The sequence below is a fragment of the Mycteria americana genome, chromosome 5 (genome assembly GCF_035582795.1).
Source record: "Mycteria americana isolate JAX WOST 10 ecotype Jacksonville Zoo and Gardens chromosome 5, USCA_MyAme_1.0, whole genome shotgun sequence".
NCBI classification, from domain to species: domain Eukaryota; kingdom Metazoa; phylum Chordata; class Aves; order Ciconiiformes; family Ciconiidae; genus Mycteria; species Mycteria americana.
In genome coordinates this window covers 67,280,022-67,299,797 of record NC_134369.1, presented here as the reverse complement: position 1 = coordinate 67,299,797, position 19,776 = coordinate 67,280,022, and the positions used below count along the sequence as shown (strand labels likewise).

Here is a 19,776-nt window from a genome sequence, read left to right as displayed (position 1 = left end):
GGCACGCCCCCCGGCGGCGCTCCCCTCAGAGGCGAGGCGGCGGGGCGCGGGGTGCCATGGCGGCGCCGCCGCGGGGGGCCGGGCGGCTGCTGGGCGAGCGGGGCTGGTACCTGTCCGCCCGCGAGCAGCAAGAGGAGGAGGCGGACGAGGACGGGGAGTCCGCCCCGCTGCTGCCGCCGCCGCCGTCGGGCAGCGTGCGTGTGAGGGGGCGGCTCGGCGGTGGGGAGGGGCGGCTCTGAGGGGCGCGGGGGGAGCGCCCGGAGGGGGCCGCGGGGCTGCCCGGGCCCGCTCCGTCGCGGGGCGGCGGGGCGCCGGCTTGGCTTGGCTTGGCTTGGCTTGGCTTGGCTTGGCTTTGCTTTACTTTACTTGCTTTCCCCGGGTGCTGTGCCTGTCAGGGCAGTCCTCGTCCCCGCGGCTTGGTGGCTCCCGGGCCGGCAGCCTGCGGGGGCGGCTGCCCTGGCCGTGCTTGGGTTTGAGGAGAAGTTCGGGGAGCGCGGCCCGGGCCGGGGGAGGGAGTGGGACCTCGGGCTCCAAGGCTGGGCGGATCGATGCAGCTCGGCGGAGGGTGGACGGGGCTGCGCGGGCGGCTCCCGGGGGGTGGCACCTGGCGAGGGCAGCGGGCCGGGCCGGGCAGGGGCGCGGGAGGACGGGGCAGTACCGGGCCTGCGAAGCTGAACTTCTGGCCTGGCGCTTCTTCGGATCCGTTCGGTGCTTTGATTGCACAGCTCTCGGAAGCGCTGCCATTTGCTCTGCCCCTCGCTCCTGTTGCGAGCACGCAGGGGTAGCCTGCTTTTAAGCAGAAATCTTGCTGCGCTCTTTTTGCGCTCTAGTATCGCCGTACTCAAAGGTTGTACTCGTCTTGAGATCCTTATGGGACAGCATCGTGTTATTTTATACGCACGAGGGTTTGTGTGGTCTTAGAATGAGAAAAGAGATTTTCTGATTTAGATTAGGGAAGGAAAAGTTGACTGGCTCACCCCCTTCCTTAAATTTCTTCCTATGAAAGACCAAAACACCTCTCGCACTAATCGTGCTTTGTTTTGCCCTTTTCACAGAATCGTCCAAATCGTGGATCTTCCTTTGGTTTCTCAGTATTTAATTTAATGAATGCAATCATGGGAAGTGGCATACTTGGCTTATCCTATGCTATGGCCAACACAGGGATCATGGGGTTTAGGTAAGTTTTCAGTTTTTATGTACACTTATTTTAAACTCGTCTTGCAGTTTTAAATGGAACAAAAGTCGATTACTAAGACTCCTGTGCAAAAACTGCGGAAGAAATAAATAGCTTGTGCTTTTCAGCATTGTTGAATAAGATCTTCCTTCTGTGGTTTAGTCATTCAAATCTGGCCTAAGGTTCATACTGCCCAGAAATTGCATTAAATTGCCACAGGGTGGCAATTTCTTGGCCATTAGTCCTAATAGATTGATATTTATGTTTTAAAGCTGCTGTCTCCTTTACTTCCAGAAATGGGCCTTCTGGAGTAGGGCGGCTATGTATCTGAAAAACGTGAATCAGCTTGTGCTTTTGTTTGCACTTCTGCTTGTTGTACATACTAACCTATGGATAACGGGGCCAAAGTCGCCAGGATTGTCACTTTTACCATTTTCTAAGCGTTAGATTCACTTCATTAGAAGATACATGTTTGTCTGCGTACAGATGCTCTAATGTTTATGTCCCCTTTTTAATTCATATATCGGGTCTTTATCCCGTGTAGCGTGTGATATGCTTTGGTGGGCAATATAAGAAGCAGTGGAACTTTGCAAGTATTGGGAAGGTCAGAGACCACATGAACCATTGTCAGCAGATATGAACCATAGTCAGCAGATAGAAGCCATAAAATGAGGAAACCTTGTCTCATGGTAACTGACTTCTTGCAAAAGTAGCATTCTTAAAGATAGGAAGTGCATTGTACTCTAAAAGTGTTGCTTTAATCGTAAATGTTTTGTGTTTTTTAGTATCTTGTTGCTGATTGTTGCCAGCCTTGCTTCTTACTCTGTATTTCTTCTGCTCAGTATGTGCACTCAGACTGGTAAGTGAAAAGGATTTATCTTAACAGTGATTTCTGAAATACTCCTCACCTATATCACAGAGACGTGACCCGGTATAGTTATTATAATTAACAGCATGTTAACAGATAGCTGTGTCCGATTCAGTGATGTTGAAATATTTAAGATTTTTAATGATACTATTTGCCATTTAAAAATACAATTTTGAAACTTCTTATGAAAAGTAAATGCCAAATTGACTGGTTTCTAGACTTTCAGTTTTAATTTTTTCCAAATGCCTCTCATCTTTCCAAAAAGATAGATCCTGTATTTCTGTAGTAAAATTATTTTGGCGCTGGCTGGACTGCACTATTTCAGTGTCTACTGTTGCTTTCAGTGGACTTTCATTCTTCTACTTGTAATATATATTTTGTTTACAGTTTGAAATGGATACCTTTCAGGTTTTGTAATCACACTGGATTATCATAATTCTCATGGCACTTTATAGATGCAGGTGCTTACGGCATTTTTGATACTGAATGAGAAGTCACATTGCAGTCCTTAGAAATTACACTGCTTTGAGAATGTTCAAACAGTAGATTCTAATATCTGCAATCTATTGTGCTAATGTTTTAATTCTTGTTACTTTTAATTGTTACTGAAACAACTGACTAGTTCCTCGAGTTCTCGTACACAAAGATCACGTTATAGCAGGAAGTCTCCATCTCTTTCAGTCACCTGTTTCCCTCTCATCTGTTTTCCTCTCTTTTCAAAGGTGGTGGGACAAAGCTTCTGTGTCTTTCCTTATTGGCTTTGTTTTCCATAGCTAGCTTTGGTCTCTCAGATGGTTGCTTCCTGATTCTTCTTCGATCTGCTGCTCCTGTCTTCACCTGTTGAGTGATCTTCTTCATACATTCTTAAAAATATATTTTTCAGAGGTAGGGTTACTTTTATGATTGATATTGTTGGCTGCTTGATGATTTGGGACTAAGTCTTTGGTAATTTTTTTTTCTCCTCTTGGAGCTCTGCTTACTAGAAAAGAACCAGAACCTGAAATAAGTAGCTAGAAAGATACAGAAGAAGCAAAAAAGGGGGAACTTGAGATAATTTTTCATGATCTTTGTTTACCTCTTATTTGAGGCTAAAAAGTTCTGTATTATATTGGCGCTAAGTGGTATTATGTTGTTGTCTGGTATTTATGTTGTTGTCTGGTAAAATAATAATGAAAGAGATCCTTGCAAAAAGAACTACTGGGGAGAGGGGAAAACTAAGGATTTAAGCTTTTTGAAGTAAGAAAAGTTTCCATGTTATAAACTTAGAGACCTAATATACAAGAATGGTTTAGCTCCTCAGTTACTGTCCAAAGGCAACATTCCACCTAAGGAAAGCATTTTTTAAATACACACAACTGAAAGCAAGGAACACCACTGAAATGACAGGATGAAGTATTTCTCTTGTCTGAAACTAGCACTTTACAGTTAATAATTAGTTATCACATAATGTTGACAGATAACACTAGCACCAGAACTATGTCTAAATAAATTCGCCAGATTTACAGCCTTCTGTGTTTTGATTTTTTTATTTTTTTTTAAAATAAGTTTTCTCTCAGATTATATTTACTGTAAGTCCTGTAAACTATTGAAGTAATTTAATGTTAGATAGCATTCCGAGTTTTTCCTTGGAACGTTGTCTTTAAAAGGTGAGAAATATGACCTGTTGTGCCTTGACAAAGTAAAATCTTTGTACATGTTTGCTTCCGAAGTAGATAATTGAATATTTTTCTTTATAAAACTTACATGCATTTGTGAACAAAGTTATAGTATTAAGCTTAATCCATGACAAGGAATTGGAAAGAAATTTTTGTAGTTTTATATTAAAAAAATGAGCTAGAAAAATTTAAAGGGTGGAGAAGAAAGACCTTTGAAAGTGTTTGAATTCAAATCGTAAAAGTAGTCCTAGGAAAGAGCTGACCTATAAAATACCTTCTGAAAAGGAAGCTCTAATATTAATTCAGTTTTAAACAGAGACCAGGATTTATTAAGCATAGGCATTTTCGTTGCATTTTAAAAATAAAGAAGTGTCTTCGATTCTTTTAAATTACATTGGTCTAGACTTTGACAAAATCAAATTATTTGTGTAGACCAAAAGGCTTAGCAAAAAAATACTGCAAGTGTCAGATTTGGATTAGTTTAGTCAATGTTTTCTCCCGGTGTTAATTCAGTACGACCTACATTGTTTTGGGGTTTGGGCTGACAAAGGCTAAGCTTACTCTGTAAAGCAGAGGAATTGGGAATTTAAGTGGGATGTACTTTGAAGTTTTGTGGCTTTTTTTTCTTTTCATTTTATGAGTTAGTCATGAGCATTGCTTGTACTGTACTTGCCAATTTCACTTTGCAATTAAATGGATAATTTCCATTTAGTGTTAATAACATAATAGAAATCAAGCAAATCAGGCAGAACTTGTTTATGTCCATTGTGCTTAATATTTTGTTCCATATATTCTTGAAATTACAAAAGTAATGTGATTAAGTATTAGGGCTTCCCAGTGTTCACAGGACTAAATTGATTACAGAAACAGAGTTACTATAGAAAATATTCTAAGGTTTCATATTGCTGTTCTGGAATTGTGTGGAAAATTTTGTTCTCTTTGTTGGTAACTCCTCATATGTGTGTGCTGTGTATTTGTTCCCATGTGGTAAAAACAACTCTCTCCTAAATACATTTAACGTTTTATTGATATTCCACCCCACCCCCACCCCCCCCGCCATTGGAGATGGCCTTCTAAAAATGCTATTTTTTTTTCTTGTGATCAACAACTTTATAAATAGAAATCTAATAAAAATACAGGGTAAAATAATCTAGTAAGGCATACTTTTTCTTTAATTATATCTGTATATAACTTGTATCAGTGTAGCGGCAGATGTAAGAGATTAGTCCAGGTTTATGCTGAGAGCTGACTCTGGCTCATTTACTTTTGCCATTTCATTTATTTTGTCATAGCATATGGGTGTCAGTAGTAGAGCAGAATGTGAAACGTGACCCTTGGGAAAATCATACGAAAAAGTTAATGACTTTTTTGGTTGTTTTTCATTTGTTTGGTTTTTTTCCTCTGGAGCATTGATCTGATTGTGTGCAGAACTTCAGTGAAATGAAAACACCTAAGCTTGGGCAGTTGGCAGCCTGAGGCTCCAGTCCCGTCATCTGATCTCTGTGAACCGCCTGCATCTCCCGTGTCTTGTTTCATTTACTTCAGTGAGACTTCACTCAGGTGTGAAGGTCTGCCCCCAGCAGCTCAAATTGCAGGGCTGGGCCCTAAATTAAGATGTGACAGGAGTCGAAGCAGTAATGTACCAAGTAGAACCAAGGAAGAGAAAGCAAGTGTTGTGACAATAATTTTATGTGGTTTTGAGATTAATTTTACCCTTTGAGGCATTTACAACTGCGGACCGTTTTATTATATACCAAGAATGTGAGTGGTATTTCTCAGAAAACTTTCATCTTTTTGATATCGCTTGAGTTTCTAATAACAAAATACAGAGCAACAATGAAAGACTTTAATGTGACTTCCTTCTTCTGAGAAGGGATTGGTTTGAGTTACCAGCAATATTAGAAGTGAGCTTCAGCTAAAACTCAACAAAAGCATACAGGAAACCACAGGCTATTTTAATGTGATTATGTAAGTCAGGTGCAGGTAAGGGCAGGATTTTTTTTGTTTTCTTTAATAATAGATTTCAACCAAGGAAGGTGTTTACCTTCAGCTTCTCTTTCAAATAAATAGTGCCAAGTTTTTAAAAGCTGGCAAGATGGTAATTGATGTTTGTATTCATAGAAAGATGAAAATGGATCCTCTGTTGTTGTCTTCATTTAAAAAAAAAAGTGTACCCTTTTAACAAATAAAATATGGGAATATCTTATATCTAGTTGTTGAGGCTAATTTCAGAATTCTTCACCTATAGTATCACTTGCAAAAATCTTTGGGAAAAGGCAATTTACTATTAATATATTATTATTTTTAAAAAATATTATTATTTTTAATATTAAATTGAGTATCTGGAGAGTCTCTGAATGGTTGAGCATATAGCTGTATTTTGTAGCAGGAGTACAGGTGTATATGAAAGCTATTTGGTAAATAAAAAATACTATAAAATACTCTTAATTCTGTCCTGAATTATGTTCATTTAAAAAGGGAAAAAAGGCAAAGCTAGAGCTGTCAAGTGATTTTTAAGTTAGAAATATTTTAGCTTTTTTTTCCTTACTAACAGCTGTCACTTCTTATGAAGACCTTGGCCTGTTTGCATTTGGATCAACTGGAAAGGTGTGTATTTATTTTTACCTGTGTATTTTTCCTCTTGGTCTCATGCTTCTGATACACAACTGTTCTTTGCATAGTAAAGAGATATAAATGAAATAAATAGTATAATTACTGACGTCCTAGTATACTGACAAATCTATTACATCCTGAAGCTTTTTGCTATGTTTCATTTAGTGTGTCTGGTCTGTGGAAGCCCAAACTTTAGTTAACTGTAAAACAGCCATTCCTTAAATGCAAGATTTTGCTCTACTTTCCTGTCAGTGTGTTCATTTTTTAGTTGTACGTACAAATATTTGCTCACTGGCATTGTTGCCATGCTGGCTCAGCAATCCATTTCAGGTTTGCTACAGTCCCATTGTACCTCTGCTGTAAACTGTTAAGAGACAGGTAAGTGATTTACCGTTGGTGTTCTAGCATTTAATAGAGATCTAAGATAAATGTTTGCCTCTCATGTAGTTTCCACAATAGGAACAAATAAGAGTATGTTTAATGCTTGTTAATTTTTTTCTTTTGTTTAATAAACTTTTCAGATGAATGTTTCTTACTTGTTGTTTTATCTCATGATTAAAAAAAAAAAACCAAAACACCCACCAGCAAACTACCCATTTTTGGTATAAGAGTAATCAACATGAAAGCCCTGCCTTTTTAGTAGTGTGTACTGAATCTGTTTTTCCTAGTAGACAATGTTGTCCAGTAATACGGGATGCACAGGAAATACTACTGCACGTTACTGCACACTCACACTACTGCACATTCACTGCACAGTGAATACTGCACATTTAGTATTACGACTTTATGCTCTGTGTTTCAGGTACGCGACACTAAAAGCAGATTTTACCCCACAGAAGTGCAATTTTAGTGGTTTACTGATATAATGTAATTTTTTTCTAATGAGTTCTGCTTAACAGAATAGAGTCTAATTTATTCTGTTTTAATGTAACTGAGAATTAAATCTGAGCTATTAGGTGTTTGTAAGACTGCTATTAGCATTAATAAGCAGATATGAGTGTAGTCTGTGAGGATCAATATTTATCGATCAAAGTTAATGTGTAATCAACCTCAAGAGATAATAAACCTTGATATTAGCAAGGTATGAAATAGAATTATTTTTTACAGGAGCTGTTCTGTACACATGAACCACAAGCCATTAGATGCAGAAGTCATAGAAATGTAGAACTTACGGAGATACTAAAATGTGACTTGGTGTGCCTTTGCTCTGAAGCAGGGCTAAACATACATAAACCATTCTTGGCAGATGTTTGTCTAATCTCTTATTTAAAAGCTTAAATGAAGGAGATTTCACAGCTTCACTATGTAGTCAACATCAGTAATTTTTTTATTCACCCTAATATACTTTTTCATAATTTTCAGTTTAAGTAATTTGTGCTAAAAATCATCTGGTCTTTTATTTTCAGTGGGCAGGGAGAACACTGGAATATTTCCAGGTTGGGAAGCTGTTGTTTTGATAAAATAATTAACCAAAGTTGACCAAGCTTTCCTGATGAACTGATGTTTTCTGGAACACTTATCTTTCTCTCTCGAAGTGTCTTTGATATTTATACACCTTTCTTAAAACTTGCCTGCAAAATGGAACGCAGTAAGCTGGCTGAGAACTTGACAGTGACAAGAAATGTAGTTATTACCTATATTTTAGATAGCACATGGCTGGTACTACGTCCCAAAACAAGATTTGCTGTTTCTGTGGGTACTTCATGCTATGGATTGTGTTATCTCAGAGTTATTAGATTGCAGAGAAAATAGTCTAAGTCACGCCTTTGAGATCTACTTCCTGAATGCATTGCTTTTAACTGATCTTGTTGATTTTTAGACTTTTCTAGTTTACCGCAACCATTCTGAATTCTAATCCTGTCCCTGAATGCTCCTTGCTTCAGTCAGGCACAGGTGGCTTTTTTTTTTTCTTTTTTCTGTAAAGTAGTACTTGGTGTTCCCTCATCCCAGTCATTTGCTAATGATACAGACAGACGGCTGTAGGACCTTGCTTGAACTGCCATCTTAGGTTGACAGTAAACTACTGGTTAACTGCTCTTGAAATAGAGCAGTTATTCAACCTTACACTGATTTCCTGTCAAACATATTTTTCTGAGATTGTGAGAATGGAGATTTCCTGCTGTTGGAAGATTGCTGAGTCTCCCTTTCCAAAGGCATGAAGTATTTGTTTCCATCTATGGCAAATTCCAAGATACCATACTTTTTTTTTTTTTTTCCCCCTTGTGACTTTTGAACTGACTTTGAATTTGTTTCAAATCTGATATGATTTTCTAGCTGATCAATTGAAAAAATGGCAACTCTGCTTTCATATTTTATTCAAAAGTACAAATTTGTTTTTCTCATAACTGTGGCTTAATTTTTTCCAAGTTGACTTAATGGTAGCAGTCATAGAGGAGGTCCTGCTACATCAAGAAGAACAGTGGGTAAAAAGAAAAACTGTAGTACATGATCATACTATTTTAGAACTGAACTGAAAAGAAAACACTGGGAAATCTTTAGACACTTTTAGGGTTTTTTCAGTTGGAAGTTAATTCTTTGGATTCAGACAAGTATTTTAATAGCCTGTGGTCATTTCTACTTCCATATCAGTCCAGTATGAATAATCACAAATGCTAAAGAAAAGTCTATCTAGTTTAGAAGTTTAAAAGAATAATGACATTCATGACAGTTAAAAATATTCAGGTTTTTGGAGTGAGGAGGTAGCTTGTACAGATCTCTGCTGTCTGATTGTCTTTTCAGAGGTGAATGATCGTTTTCATTTGTGCTCACCTGGTGTCAATTAGAATGTACTTACATGTTTTCAGTGATTTAAAAACCTCATCTCCTGCAGAACAGGCTTCACTCTATAACTTCTCTTGTCATCTCAGAATGAAAATGTAGTATTTTCAGGGACATTTTGCTTTTATATTGATTTTAGATTGCATTGGTGTCCATGTGTTAAACTCTTCAGTGAAGAGAGGATGCCCTTCCTTTCAGTACTAGTTATCGCTTCTCCATCTGGTCTGTTTAAGATAATACATATGTGTTTTATGACTGCTATAGACATACGAGTTTAGTTATCCATACCCTTTCTAAAGAATTTTTTTTTTTATAGGTCCTTGTTGCAACTACAATAATTATCCAGAATATTGGAGGTAAGAAACTTCTTATGCTCAATATTAACTGAATCAAATATAACCTCTACAGTCTACAAAGCTCCACAAACACCAAAGGCAATAATTAAATGAAAGCGTTCTTAAGAGACTGATTAAAAGGACAGAAAATTTAAAGAAAAGGCTTACGTGATCCTGCTAAGTGGAAGTGCTGTAGTTGTGGGGTAGATGGGGGGACTTATGGGGGTTGGATCGTATGCCTGGTACTGCATCACAGGATGTGGAGCACATCCGTTATAGCTGGCATTGCTAATTGGGAGGGGCTGAGGAAGCATTATCTCCTCTCTGCTGTTCCATACATTTGCATCTGGTAGCTACATTTTATCCTATTATGTGTTTTGGCTTTTGCTGTTGGAACTTGCTTATTCATTTTAGTGATTTGTGTAACAACTGAATGTTTACTTAGCCATGAAGTTTCATATGTTCTTTATTATTGGTAGCTTTTCCTTTGTTAGTTCAATACCTTGGTTTTTTGGGGGGGTTGTTTAGTTTGCTGACTTTCATCATGTGGGCTGATAATCTGTGTTGTCGTATGCTGGGCTGCCCAGTTACATTCTTCTTATTTTGTCTTCTTTGGTGCATGACATAATAAAATAACAGTAGCTGTCTTTGTATTAAAATAATCGCCTAAGCATTTAAACTTGTGCTCGGGTATGTTCACATACTTGACAGTTACTAAGTAGTAGTGCCCTTAGAAATTAATTGTCTGAAAGTAGACAGTGTTTAACAGAACAATTTTAAGTTTTTTTGGCTGAAAATGTTTTGGATACTTTGAGGGATGAGGGAATTATGTGAAAGCTCCCTCCATTCCATCCCCTACCCCCAAGAAGATACATGTGTTCACATACATTGACAGAAGGAAACAGCATTCCAGTGCTGCTGTTCTTTCCTTTAGGATTACCTGTTGAGTCCAGATAATTCAGTGATTGCTGGTTTTTGTCACTGTGTAGGGACCTAGAACTAGACCAAGTAACTGCTTTTATGATAAAACTGGAATCTTTTCTTATACTAAAATCTCCAGTAATAAAATCTGCCTAATTGAAATGGCTATAAAAACCCAAACATTAACTTCAGACAGGAGTGAACATATTAATTCCAAGATGAAGGATTATTTATTCATACAGGTTTTAGAGGATGTTCTGTAGCAATGAACAAATGTTTTAATTTCCTTTCCCGTTTGAGGGGACCTCTAAATAAAAAGTACTAGAGAAGGAGGGATACACAGTACAGGTTCTGGAGACTCTGGGATTGTGCACAAGATTCTGTGGTCAAAGGAAATATGACTCTCATTTTTTCCTCATAGCAGTTCATAACCTTCTCTGTGTCATTTTTAATAAAATTCATCTCAGTAACTCTAGAGCCCCTAACTCTTGCATGCTGGATATTATCAAACTACTTATTCTGTCTTCTGCAGTGCCTTCTCTGCCAATAAGTTGGGCCTGGTTTGCCAACCAGTGGGTTTCCGTTTAACTAGTTAAAAAGTAGGTTTTTGCAAGCTGAAACTCTTCTTTCAAATATTTTTAGTGACCTCATTTTCATGGAAGCTTTCAAAACTCTGTTTTGGTTCTTCTGGTTCCAAGGGCAATATCTTTCATGTAAGAGAATGGTAGTAGTTCATGTATCCAGTATGTTCGTTTGCAAAGATGACTTAGTTTCAAATGTGCTGCAAAGAGAAAGCTGACTTTCCTTCTCTGACTCAGTTAGTGTTAGTAGTGCCCAAGCATGCCCCAATCTGTGAGGAATGGCAATCTGTGGAAACATGGGTTGCAAGCTGGGCCTCCCTGGCACCTTCTCCCATACAGAAGATGCATTGTGCTGTCATTGCAAGGAGCTATCACAGCTTCTGTTTAGTATTTAGATTTCTGTTTGAGAACAGAGCTCCCAGGTGCATTATTTCTCTCCTTAACAACTGGCTTTGTCAGAGTCCTGTGATGCTGCAGTCCAAGTCAGCAGAGCAGCAGTGTCAGGAATAGTCTTTGAAGGTGACTGTGCTGCAAGCTAACGGGCTCTTAAAAATAGGAGGGATGAAGAGCTCTCTTGACCTCTCACTGCGCCTTGACTCTTGAAGAAATGCATAGAAAGAAAGGACATTTTCTTGCCTTTCTGGTCCATCTACAGATTTTAAATGGGAGTGGTGAAACTGCGCTGTGTAGTTTGTCCTGAATGGGAGCCATGCTGGAATTAAGGGTAAAACTTACCCTTTCCCCTTGGTGCACTTTGGTAGGTGTTCCCCTCTTGTTGGTTTTTTGTCCATTTGAAGGAACCAGCAGCACCGTGCCTGTTGGGCAGACATCCAGACTCTGTCAACATCTTTAACTTCAGAGTAAGGCTAAAAATAAAATTGTTTTCTGTTACCTTCTCCATCATCAGACCTGCGTACATTGCATCATATGGTATCTTATTTCAAAAGTGATTGGAGAGCATGAGATAATGAATGATGGTTTGTGATTAAAATAAGCAACTTTACTAGGGTTATTGTCACCATCAGCATCTAGTCTGGCCTTTTTTAAAGTTTGGTCTGATCACTTCTAAAAATAACTTAAGTGCGGAAGTGATTTGCATTCATTTGTGGTGGAGAGAGCTTTTTAGTAATCATTTTAATATAGTTACACTTTATAATTTGTCATCTTTGCTTTTTTAAAAAGAAAGCTTAAGGTGCAAATTTGAATTTGACTTACGGATTTGTGTGGATAGGGGAGCTGATTTTTCTACTTGCAGGATACCCAAAGGAAAAAAAAAAAAGATTTTTGTACAGCTACAGTAAGCACTGGTTGGTCAAGTTTGGAATTTAAAAGGTTAAAAAAAATTGATTTCAAGTACATTGCTTGGAATTTTAACATGTATCTCTAACATGAGTGCTCAACTTTCCTGTGGATTTTTAATCGTCTCTTGGAACACTTTATGCTATGTTAATCCAAGTAACCCAAATCAAATACCAAAATCTATTTAAGTGTACCAAGGATTATCTAAGGATGCATCAGGATAATGCATTAACTTTGCAATATCCAAATGTAAATTAAGGTCATTGTAGATACGGTGACTTAAAGACTTTCTAGAGCATATACAAACTCTTATCTTAGAGTGATTGTGATTAAACTTTGAGAGGATTTGCTTAGCCTTCCTTATCTCAATATGTACTTGTTCTTGCAGTGTAGGTATTTGTTAATAAAGTGAAACCAAAAGGTTAAATGGGATGGCCAGAGCTACTCATTTTTATATTGTTCTATTTGTATGTATATTTTGGCCCAATCTGCCAGCCCTTTAATGTAAATAACTAGTGATTAGTTACATGGGAACTGCCTAGTTCTTGAAAGAGCTGGTTAGTGTGTCTGTGGGGTTGCAAAGTGGACGCTAGAAAGGAAACTATCAGATCGCACGCTACCAGGCTGTTACTTTGTTCATCCATTCCTCCCGACCCTTTCCTTTCACCCCGTATCTCTAAGTGGAGTCATCTTCCGAATGTCCATTTCTTGCCTGCCATGCAGAAGAAGATCTTGAAGGATTTCAGACCTTGTCACGTGCCCGCTAAGATGAGAGAGGGCCCTTGGGGAAGTTGTACGCCTGGAGGTGTAGAAGGAGCGAGGGAGGCTGCTGTGGAAAACATGAAGTTACATGGCTGCGCTGGCTCTTCACGTAATCCTTCCCGGGAGCGACTGGAGTTGGACGGAGACCCTGCTATTGTTTTAATAGTGTTGTGCTTCTAGGAAGTGATGGATGAGGCACAGTGGGCCAAAGCTGTGGCTGGGCGTCACGCAGCCCTTCCCCCTCTCCTGCCCGCGAACTTCTGCGAGCTTCCTAGATGCTTTCCAAAGGGGGGGGAAGGAAGATGGGAATTTCTCCTCCTGGAATTGTCCTCTCTGCGGATGTGACTGAAAAGGACAGTCCGCAGCTGTGTGTCTTGAGAGAAAAATCGGTAGGAATCTTAAAGCATATGTAATGAAGTCAGAGAAGGAACTATTTTAGCAAGGCTGGTGGAAAAATGGAGACAAACACAATAAAGTATTGCACAAGAGCAGCTCTCAGTCTGTTGCCAACACTAACAAATTTTCGGCATTGAGGTCTAGCAGGAAGTATGCGGGGAGTTTTACGGCATACTTCTCTGGGCTGCGGGCTGGTATCAGCTGAAGGTCACTGCTATAGGGAGATAGGACCGGTCCCAGAGGGCCTGGGAGCCGGGATACACAGGAACATAAATTGAAACTGCTGAGAACATGAGTTTAATTATTTAAAATTTATTAGCAGTGGGATTAAGTGCAACAGGAGAACCTGCAGTACAGCCATGTAGCATAGGTGGTCTGTATGAAGATTTTTTGCAGCAGACTTTTCTTATTTTTTCAATTTCTTTCGATAGGCTGAGATACACGGGAATTCTTGTGCTGGGGATCAGCATAACTAGCCTGTCTTGGCTTGTACCCAAGTGATCACTGCAGTCGCTCTTTGGAACTAAGCTTTCCAGACAGCTATCCTAATTTTACAAAGAATTATTTGCTTTCTAGTCTAAATACCGTTTAATTAAGTGCAATTTCTGTAACTGGTGCTGGCGGAGTTTGTTTCAATATTCTGCAGTTAACGTGTCCTCGAAGGTACACATTTTTCTTCTTTGTAAGAATAAGTAATGAGGAAAAAAGATTGTTCTGTATCCCTGGAACGCTGTTTTCTCCTCGGGCCTGCCTGAACGCTACAGGCAGTAAATAGAAGGAGTTACAGGGTTAGTTCTGACGGGAGATTCAGTTCTCTCTTCAGTTCACTCAACGTGACGGACAACACACCGAAGCCCTGCTATGAACGTAATACATGCCAAAGACGTATTTACGTTTGGACAGTTCATATTTTTCAAGCTTCCCGAAGTAAATCAAGAGGCGTAACCACTGGAAAAAGCATGTATTTCCATGCCGGTGAGAGAGCGCGGAGGAGGAGGCCGGCCTGCGGCTGCCCGCGCGGGCGGAGCAGCAGCGCGCGCGCACCACCATCTGCTGGCCTCGCCCGGCCTCGCCCTGCCGGGAGAGCTGCCGCCGCCGCGGGAGCTCCCGCCTTCTCCTGCGTCGTTCCTCCCCCCTCCCGCCTTTTTTTTTGTGAGGTAAACAATGAAATATTTAACTTAGGAATTTGCTTGGGGGGTGTGTGTGTGTGCCTGTGTGTGCTCTCTGTGTGTCAGTACTTGTAAATGCTGGGCGTGGATTAAAAAAATAAATACCTTCATCAAATTTGGGGAGGGGGCATAAAAAAATTGTTTTATCAATTTCATCAAATTAATTGGGCGTTTTTGTTTCGCAGATGATTTCGTTTTTTCCCCAGAGTTCATCCATTCTGAAATTTAGTTTTAAAATTATTTGAAAAATTTGTCTCCAATTTAAATGGAGCAAATATTTTTTGAGAATGGGGGGGGGTGGGTGGGAATGCCCTTTTTGTAATAAGAGTACAGTACTCTACAAACTTTGAAAATAAACGAATGGTGCAGATCACGGCAGAATAAAATACAGCTTGTTCCACGCCGAGACCTGCATTGTTAATACCTTAAGAAATTGCTGAGCTTCCTTTAAGTATGGGAAAACTAATTCTGTTTTCAAACTTGAATGTTTGTTTTCACAGTGTGGTTTGCTTTTGACCTGAAAGCCTAATTATCCTTACTGATTCAAAGTGAGGATTTTGAGTGCAGAGCTGCCTTAATTAAGGGCATGTTTGTCAGCTCCTGTACTAATTTAAGAATTGATGCCCCATGCTCTTGTGTTTTCATATTGCAGTGAATGGTCGTTGGAAGGTTTGATACTGTAAAGAATATTAAGCTTGCTTTAAATAAAAAAAAAAAAAAAAAGGACAAAAATCCCAACCTGCAGCTATACGTCAGTATGGAATATATTATAAGCTATGTAGAAAACATTTCAGTTTTATTAGCATAACTGTACAAATACAATTAAACGAATGAAGCTTTACCAAAATAAATCTGCTGCCCACGTATTCCCTGTGGAATAAGGATTTTTTTTTTTTTTTTAAGCTTGCCATAGGTAAATTCCAGAGTAATTCAGGTAAAAGCTAAAGTTAGAAGGAAAGGGAAGCAAGGGAGTAGAAATTCATCAGGATGAGTGCCCATAATGTGAAGGCTAGCAAAGAAGTTGACAACGTATTTCTGTTCTCAGAACTTCTCCATATGAACAAGCATTACATCTCCTTTCACACACTCCATTCTACATCTGTATTTAAAAACTAACAAATGAGCCCAGCAAATTTTTTTCTGTTTTTAAGCTTCCAGTAAGAGGAAATACTAAACACAATACATCAGGTAATTGGGAGACTTGTTAAAATCAAATATGTGGGGGACTCATTGCAAAATGAAAACAAAGGAGCATGCTCTTCAGGCCATGTGATGTGCGGGCTAAAATAGTTGATGGTTTTGAGTGGCAGCCATGCATCATCCCTGATGTTTCCACAATTCGAATTACTTACCGAGGAGCTGAATGCAATACTGAAGTACTTCCTATCTTGTTACTCCATTCTAATTCTTTGACAGGAAAAATGGGAGCTTGCCCAAAATCCTCTCTAGTTTCACTTTCTTTCTTGAAATCCTTCCCTGCTTTCCTTTTTAACTTTGTCACATTGTTTGGGTTAGGACAGATTCAATTTTAACCCCCTCCATACCTGCAAGGGGAGACACAAGCCCAAAGGGGTTTGTCACATGCAGTTGCTATGAAAGATCCAGCCCTGTTGGGCTGGAGTGTGCAGTGACTGGTAGTGTTTATTCTGCTATTTCTGTCTTTCAGCCTCTAATCTTTTCAGTATTGTGGGAAAAATAGGGATCTTACTGATGGAACTCTTTAGAGGATAAGAGTTACGAGCATTTTCATTTATCTTAATTATCTGTAGGCATTTCTGAGGAATCTCTTGTCTTACCTGGTATTCCCCCAGGTGAGAATCAAGATTGCTCTGTCTACTTGTCCTGACTCCCAAATCAGCACCCCTCTTTTTTTAAGTAGGAGCTGAAGAGCCAGTTTGGCTGTATATATACAGTCTATTTTTCCCCAGCCCCCTATCTTCTCTTATGTGAAGTTTGGAGGGCAGCTTGGTTCCATTTTTGCACAGTGCTTAATAATGTAAGACATCTTTATAGCGCTCTAATATGAACAGCTACAGTGGTAGATTAGGAAAAACTAACCAGAAGAGTTAGCTTCAGTCCCTTCGATAAAGTGATTTGAAGGGATTTATCACCAGCCATTTTCTAAGGAAGGAATAAATTATATGTTTACACATAAGTTTAATGTACGTATTCTCTTGCATCATTGCTGCGGACTTCAGCAATTGATCTTTTTTGGGTAGGGTAATAAGGAGAAGTTACACTTCCTTTTCTGGTAACCAAAAAGCCACTTGCATACTTGATTTCAAGATTGGGCTACCTCAGAAGAGATATTTTGGGGACTACTTTAAAAAACATAACCTTGGCTTCCCTTTTCTCCAGCAACTAATATTTTTTCAGGTAGGGGCACATAAGCTCAGTGTTAAGCAATATTGTAGCACAATAAGGACATTATGAATAATGTATGCATGGTATGTATATTCATAGAGAGTCATATCTCATGGTGGCACTACAGGTTATCATAATGAAAGCGTAAAGCAAGTACCCTATTTTATATTTTACAAACGTCTTTTTTTCTGTCAAGGAGCTAATACCAAGTTTTCAGAACATGGCAAAGCAATATGTATTTTAAGAATGTAATTTCTTGCTGCTTTCAAGATAGTGGCAAGGCTATTGAATAATAAAGTAGTAATATAATTTTGATTTCTGCTGAATACTGTTTTATGGCATTTCTGTGACAAGGCCTATTGAGAAGTTCAAACCTGCTTAATTTTCCATCAAGTACCTCTTGGTGCATACTTAAAATTGTTTAAATATAACATATGCAAATTTATGACCTAAAAATTAAGAAGCAACTATATGAAGGTTGCTTATGTAGTTGTAGTTCAGCACTTGTTGCATCTGCATATTGCTAAAGCCTCAAACTACATCATTGTACATTCGTTCTGCAGGAAAGCTGTCTCAGTGCTAAAGATAGATGTCTCGTGTTGCAAAGAGAAGGTGGCACGAAAAAAACATTCTTTTTTAATTTAGGGGATGAGGCTGGGTTGCAAGAGCAGTAAGTTCTGCTCTCTCATCCTATGTGCATGCAAGGGGGGTGAACTCTGAAGGGAACGTTGCTTCTGACATTTGCTGATTTTTTTTGAACGCTTGACTTCTAAAGATGCGTGTATGTTTATTGTAATTTTTGTATGTGATAGAAGGTGCCTTAAAAGTTAGTTATTAAAACATTAAAGTTATTTTCAAAATGATAGAGGTAGCCTGTATTTCAAAGTGGAATAAATCAAAGCACAAGGTATGCTTTTTGTTGTGTTCACTTGTGTCACAGTTTAGCCTTGTGACTGTGTAATCTCTTCCTTCCGTTATACATTAAGACTGCCAAGGATAGCTGACATTTAATTTTTACAATATAACTTGACATGCCTTTGGTTGTGGTGGGCATCAGGGAGGTGAAGTAAATTTCTTACTTGGAGCAAAGGATACATGACTTTCTGTCTGTCGTACTGTATGCGCTTTATTCCTACTTAAAATAATTTTTTCAAGTTGCTATGCCCTTTTCATGAGGCTTTGCTGTTTTGGTTTCAGCTTTAAAAAACAAACAACGTTCTTCGCTTGCTTTGTAGTGTGTTTCAGAGAGTGAAACAGTGGTTAGTGTCTCTTACTTCTTTCAAGCCGAGTAAAGCTACAAGGAGCTGTTGCTCATGAGGAGAATTACAACTGTGTTTGAAGAAAAAGCAGGATTTGACTTTTTAAACTGTATTTAGCGTGGACATCCTGCTCAGGTTTATGGACGAGATTCATGTCTTAGCTAAGCATCAGGATATAAATAAAATTATTTATTATTTATTTTCTTCATCTTCTAGAACAAACGAGAATATAAACTGGGGAAAAAAAAATCGTACTATGTGAGATTGTTTCCCATATGCCCAGAGAAAGGAAGAAAGATGCATACAAATGTTTAGCATGTGCAAGTTTCTTTGGTGCATGATTGGTTCCCTACTTAGGAGTGGAATTCAGTGAAATAGGACTCCTCTTTTAAAAACAAAGAGTAAGCGCACAACAAAGGATAAGTGATCAAATGATTAGCCAGAGGCTAATAGGAATGCAAGGGAAGAGTGACAGATTGCATATTAGGAGGAAATCTGATCTGGAAATTAATTTGAAGCTTTCTGCAGCTGAGGCTGCAAAAGAACTAATTTTAAAATCTTTCTGAAGGACATAAATATATGAAAATTCTGACTTGCTTGTGTATAAAGTATTGTATAATACAAGAAAGAAGGCTGATGGATAAATAAAGTTGAATTATAATTCAGAGGAATCCCCCCCCTCCCCCCCACCCAATTTTTTAAAAATCTGTCTTTGCGTAGGGTGAAATATGCATCTTCCTGTAGCTTAGTGTGAGAAACTGTGTTAATTTACTTACAAGTTCTGGTGATTTAGAAATACGCATGCTATAAAGTTCTCTGTGGTTGAACTTACATTCTGTGTATGCAAATAGGAGAGTAAAATCAGGACAGCAGATAAGTACCTCACCAGACACAATCAACAGCTACATGTCAACAGGGAAATATACTTGAATATTGGAAAAAACAGAGCTTTTAATTATGAAGAAGTGAATATTTCCTTATTTAGTGACCTACCAAATGGTTTTAATTTAACCTTGCGGTAGGTAGATGTCACTTTGTATTAATAGAATTTGCTTTCTTTATAGAGACCACGTTACCTTCCTTCAAAATGTAACATTAACTGCTGTAGTGCAGCAGTGTCCGAGTCCACACGTTTTTTTAAGGTTCAAAACATTCCTTTAAAAAACCCCCCACAAACTTATTAAAAAATCAGCTTATGGAAGTTTGCTGGTTTACCTTTTTAAAATTTATGTTTTAATTTTAAAGCATTAATAAATACACCACTGTAAGATTCTAAAGAATTAATAATACAGAACAGTAAAATTTGAGTACAACAGATCAATTTTTGTCAAGCTTTAAACATAACTGAACTTTTGTCGGCATGTTACTGAAATTACTTGCTGCTGAAGGATGGAAATTAGTTTCATGTAGGCTTTGATATTTGTTGAAGCTGTTTGTAAAGCTTGATTTTTCTGAGTAATTCTCTGCTGGTTTTGATTCATATAAATACTTGCTGCTTATGTAAAAGAAAAAAGTGACATGAACAGTATGTGAAGGTATCAGGTTAGTATAGGTTGTAATTTAAAAAACCTTGTTTATGCCTTTGATCATTTTATATAGTAC

General features: G+C 38.6%; 1 protein-coding gene across 3 annotated transcripts in view; it reads left to right on the top strand.

Annotated features, from left to right (window-relative positions):
* The first annotated feature begins 5 nt into the window (after positions 1–5).
* SLC38A6 (solute carrier family 38 member 6) overlaps positions 6–19,776 on the top strand; it is a 45,973-nt gene continuing 26,202 nt past the window's right edge. For 2 of the 3 annotated variants that reach the window (XM_075503798.1, XM_075503797.1), the window contains exons 1-5: positions 6–200; positions 1,056–1,177; positions 1,960–2,033; positions 6,252–6,304; positions 9,405–9,444. In XM_075503798.1, the coding sequence (XP_075359913.1) occupies positions 57–200; positions 1,056–1,177; positions 1,960–2,033; positions 6,252–6,304; positions 9,405–9,444 (433 nt within the window). In that variant the 5' untranslated portion in view covers positions 6–56. The remainder of the gene's footprint in view (positions 201–1,055; positions 1,178–1,959; positions 2,034–6,251; positions 6,305–9,404; positions 9,445–19,776) is intronic. The other variant, XM_075503799.1, reaches the window with a different exon arrangement.